Consider the following 4,954-nt stretch of genomic DNA (forward strand, 5'->3'; position numbering starts at 1 on the left):
TTGATTGAGCTTCTAGAATGGCAAAAATCTGGGATTTTATGCACGAGGAGGGAGAGTTCGGCCATTTAAGCGTTGGCCAAACGACCCCATTGGAAGGTTTTTTTGGCGCCAACTCTTCTTCCGTTCGTACCGACAGGAACGAGAAGAGGGGTGAATTCCTGCGGAGCACAATGCGAATAACGAGCAGTTTATGGCAAGAATTGCCGGTAAATTAACGCGTTTGTTGGGACGAGAAAAAGCCGAGAGGCTTCCATTAACGGGATCCAAATTTGAAAGAGGAAAAGGTAGAAAAACTTCGATACCACTAAAGGCAGTTAGACAGGACAGCGAGAAAGGAGGGAGGCGAAGTCGGAGGCGAAGGCGGGCATCGATTGGGTCACATCTGCGCCGCTTCCTATTGGCCGCGGGTGGCTGCCAGCAGTCGTCACATTGTCAATCGACGAAAGGCTGGAAGGTGCCGGACCAGCTCATCTAATCGACCATGCCCGCAACGCACGACGTGTTAGGACCGGCTCTAGCATAATCTCCTCGGTCGCGAGCCAGGAGTGTAAGAGAGGCGCAATACTATATCTATATAAACGTTGGGGCCGGTTGATGTCGTAATTACTTTACATCGTGAAGGGCAGGAGGCGTCAGGCGGACGGGGCTGTTTTGGGTCCACCACGCCACATTTCGTGCCATGTCGGGCGCGCTCAACCCGTCAACCGGCAACGTCAGTCGTTTTCACGCCAGTCCAGCCACGGCCAGCACTTTTGCCACACCTGAATGCGGCTCGAGTGCCGCAGCCGCAGCAGCCTCTTTTCTAGAACTAACCGGTCCTTCGGCAGCCGCGAGTTTTCCATACGATTTTGGTCTGACGGGTTTCCGTAGTTCTGCCACCCATCACGCCGCAGCTAACTTCGGGGTGTCTTATTTCGCCGCCGCCACCACTCCGGACGCCGTCGATAATTACTCTTCTTTGGCTTGGGACGGACAATCGCCCTTCGCCACCGGATACCAGAACCAAAGTAGCTTCGCCGGGGTGTCTTGTGACTTTTCCTCTTTCTCCCTGGCCGGCGGCGCTTGCCACGTACCCAGCGGACGTCTACCTGGCATGGCCGTTCAGAGATTTGGTGCTCAAGTTCGTAATGGCGCCGGTTGTCCCGGCAACGGGAATACCGTCAACGGCGGAAGTGTCGTCAACGGTTCCAAGTCCAAACCGAGAAGGCGCGTGGCCACCATGGCGCAGAGGAGGGCGGCCAACATCCGAGAGAGAAGAAGGATGTTCAATTTGAACTCCGCCTTCGACAAACTGAGAAAGAAGGTTCCCACGTTTGCCTACGAGAAGAGGTTGTCTCGCATCGAAACTCTTCGCTTGGCCATCATGTACATCGCCTTTATGACCGAAGTGGTGGGGGGTAAAGAGCCCGACGACTCCAGAACTCGGCGCGACAGACTGACCGTCGGGCCCCCCGCTTATAATTCGGGTCACGTTCTGGGGGAGAGTCATCTCTGGTCGGCCACTCACGGCCATTCGCCTCTGACCGACGGTCACCTGCCAAGAACGGATCGTCTTAACCATCTTTGCTCCAGACAGGTTTAAATCGCGGTCCACCAGACGCCCAACACCTGGAAAAAGACGCTAAAGTGACCTCCCAATAGGCCACTTTCCGCCAACTTCCACGCTCTCTTTCGGGAATTCCTCCGGAACGACACAGGTAAAGCCATTGAATACATTTGTTTTTATCCCATTCGCTCGGTCTACTCGAACGGATTAATCTAAAATATCCGATTTAAAATGTTTGTAGGTTTCCCGTTTTTAAGGAAATTAAGTAAAACAAATAAAATTGCCAAAAATAAATGTCTATAAACGCTAAATAACTTGTCTGTTTTTATCTTAGATTGACTAAACTCTTTAATAAAGATTCGTTTCTCTCGTCACACAATTCTTCTATAGCCTAATATTCTTGGCTTTCTAGTCTCTTCTTCCTCGACTTTTACTATATTTTACTTGGCAAATCCAACGATGACAAACATTCTCGCCGCTTTTAAGTCATCGTCGTTCAAGCGCGCACTCTCAAAATAAATATCTCTTTTCTAATTCTAACATTTTGATCTAAATGCCTACTTCCTACAAACCTACGGGCATTAACGCACCTTATAGTCGTCATTTAATACGTTCTGCTTCCTATTCATTCGTACTGCTTCGTTACATAAAAAGTAGACTTACATTCGGATTTAACGTGCTCAAAATCGACTGAAATAGCTTAATTTATGTTGTAATTACAATTTTAACAATAAATAACTTAAGATTTTATCATTGAAGATGATAATCTTATCAAAAATTACGAGTAGGAAATTCCTTTCTAGTGCATTTAGCGTTAAACTTGCTAAGTCTATAGAGCCTTTTTAAGTTCGGATATGTCGAATTTCGTTTCATTAGGGCTGTTATTGATTTAATTCGGAAATTAAAAGCCCTTTATGCAAATAGTAAATTCGAAAAATATAGAACCACGAACGAGTCGTAGCAATATCGTATTGTATGCTTCCGATTAGCATAATTATCATTAGTGACTTCAGTCTACAACATATATTAAATTCTAGTTATTCAAATCAATCCTTATTTTCCAATAGGGTCTAACTAATTTTATAGATTAATTTGACATAAGTCTAGTTATATGGTTATCGATTTTCCTCGAATTGAAATAGTTTATTCCTTTACTTATTCGTATAATTCTTTATGTAAAGAACAGTATATTACACCAAATTATAAGTTTTAAAACTGCGATTTACCACGTTTTTACTTATTTATTACACATGTAATTGCTAAAGATTCTTCACACATTCGTTTACTTGTAATTGTCGATAGAATAAGTCGCTTTAGGCAGATATTTTTGTAAACTAGACTTTAACCCTTGTTTAATAGGCCTTTTTTAATAGAGGGACATAATATAGAACGCCCTTCTATGCTGTGGATAGAGATTTACACAGGAGCGAGTTTTGTCGCGTATGCTATTAAAACATGCACCACAAAACTTGTCATGTATAAATCTCTATCCCATAGATCCTATGAAAAGTAAGTGTTTTCTCTTCCGTTTATACTGTATGATAAAAACGGGCGAGACGAAACTCCGGCATAAAAATAAATTTTAGGTAATTATCGTTAAAATTTCTCAGTTAATTTAGTGTATAATGCTTAAAACTTGGGCGAAATTTTACATTTGGAAAATGGTCAGAAGAAATGGTAATTTGGAATTACTCGGGGGCTAACTAGAAATTGATATAACGCGTAATCTCTCAATTTAGAGACGATGCTCAGTTGAACGGTAGATTTAGTACGGATAGTGGAAGACCTCTTAATAAAATGGGGTGGATTTTTGCCGTCGACTCGATTTTATACACGGTCGCACGTGCGCCGACCGCTCCAATGCATCATCATCGACATCCCTGGCAAGAAAAAAAAGCCAAAGCCACAAATCCATTCGAAGGCCGAAGCGCCACGTGTTCCTATAATCCGATTTAGTGTAACTTATTCGTTTGCCTAATGAGTGTGAGCTCGGGAGGCAGGTGTCGCTTTCCCCGAGTCGCGCTTATCATAACAAAGCCCGTCCAATAGACGTGCGGTTAACATTTGACCTCCGGACAATCGACTACGAAACGGGACGCTCGGGCCCGCTTCCAATGTTGACACGATGCAGATTGGCACGTCCACTTTTTGTCCCCTTCTTCCCGGCCAACTACTGATTGATTGACTGACCGCAGTTTTAAGGGGGTATACAGGCCCTTGTTGACACACACTGCGTTTTCGAGTGCGCCCATCTCCTTCTGTTTGCAGAGGTTTGTCTAACGATTGTACTTTTTACCGTATTACGTCAAATCATTCGTGTTTGTTCGTTTGCTAAACGGCTTACACTCCACCTTTTCATACCGATAATACACGAGTTGTTTTACTTCCGCTCCCTTTTTCTCTTACCCCTTACAAATACAGAATATAATCACAAGCTAGACCCATCTTTAGATTGTCGGAAGGAGAATTTAATAGGTTTTATCTATAAGATGTTACGGTTTGGCATTATGGAAACATACAAAAGATAACTTGTGTATAGAACTTAAAGATTGTAATTTTAGTTACTCGAATTTAATATTTCAATTAGATTTTATACCGACGTTTCTCCATTATCTGGTCTATTTTCAATTAAAAATAAAGGAGTATTAATCAGAATTTCATTGGCATATTTGATAAATAGGCAAGTTGAGTTGCTAAAGGTTATAAAATCTAACTATTGCGAATCCGGATGAGCAACTATTCGGCAATTTTTCAATGGACGATCTGTCTCGGATATGTTGGGCCTCGTCCTTCCCTTTCGCCATTGTGGGCCTTCCCTAGCCCATACGGATACGAAGAAAAAGCCATCTTAGTGCCCACAAAGTCTTTATAAATGTAGATCTAAAGCATTGGAGTGGATAAGTCTGTAAGAAATTCATTGAGATTTTTGTGAAGTAGAATAAAGTAGAGAAACTTTACAAAAAGTTTTAATAGAATTTCCAGTTGATAGAATATGAATTGGTTAACTCTGCTATAATTTGAACAATTCCCATCTTACTGTTTCATGGATGCAATCAAGTAATTGTCTTGTATGCTAGTTACGCTGTATTAATTCGATTTTGGTTTGGTTCTATATAAATTTAAGTAAAAACGAAACTACAGTCTTTCCTAGGATAAGAATGGAGACGAGAGGCGAAGGAAAATAGTTCCACGTTCATTACGAAGTAGAACATATTTTAGAAAATTTTAGTTACGTTTAAAGTATTATAATGTCTTATAAATTTTCGACATTTTTGTAAGAAATTTCAGATTATAAAAGTACAAAAAAATTACACGACATCATATGACGCGAGGCTTGTTCGTTTCGTCCAGAAACTGTACACTTTTACGTCAATTTGACGTCACTTTTTAAACTTGTTTATTATAAAA

At 41.9% G+C, this 4,954-nt stretch overlaps 1 protein-coding gene across 1 annotated transcript; it reads left to right on the forward strand.

Annotated features, from left to right (window-relative positions):
- Nucleotides 1–453: 453 nt before the first annotated feature.
- Nucleotides 454–1,806, forward strand: LOC136974566 (uncharacterized). The gene has a single exon (XM_067269480.1). The coding sequence runs from the start codon at nucleotides 680–682 to the stop codon at nucleotides 1,580–1,582; it is 903 nt and encodes a 300-aa protein (XP_067125581.1). The 5' UTR covers nucleotides 454–679; the 3' UTR covers nucleotides 1,583–1,806.
- The last annotated feature ends 3,148 nt before the right edge of the window (nucleotides 1,807–4,954 follow it).

This window comes from Centruroides vittatus, unplaced genomic scaffold (assembly GCF_030686945.1).
Source record: "Centruroides vittatus isolate TY-2023 unplaced genomic scaffold, ASM3068694v2 contig_350, whole genome shotgun sequence".
Lineage (NCBI taxonomy): Eukaryota > Metazoa > Arthropoda > Arachnida > Scorpiones > Buthidae > Centruroides > Centruroides vittatus.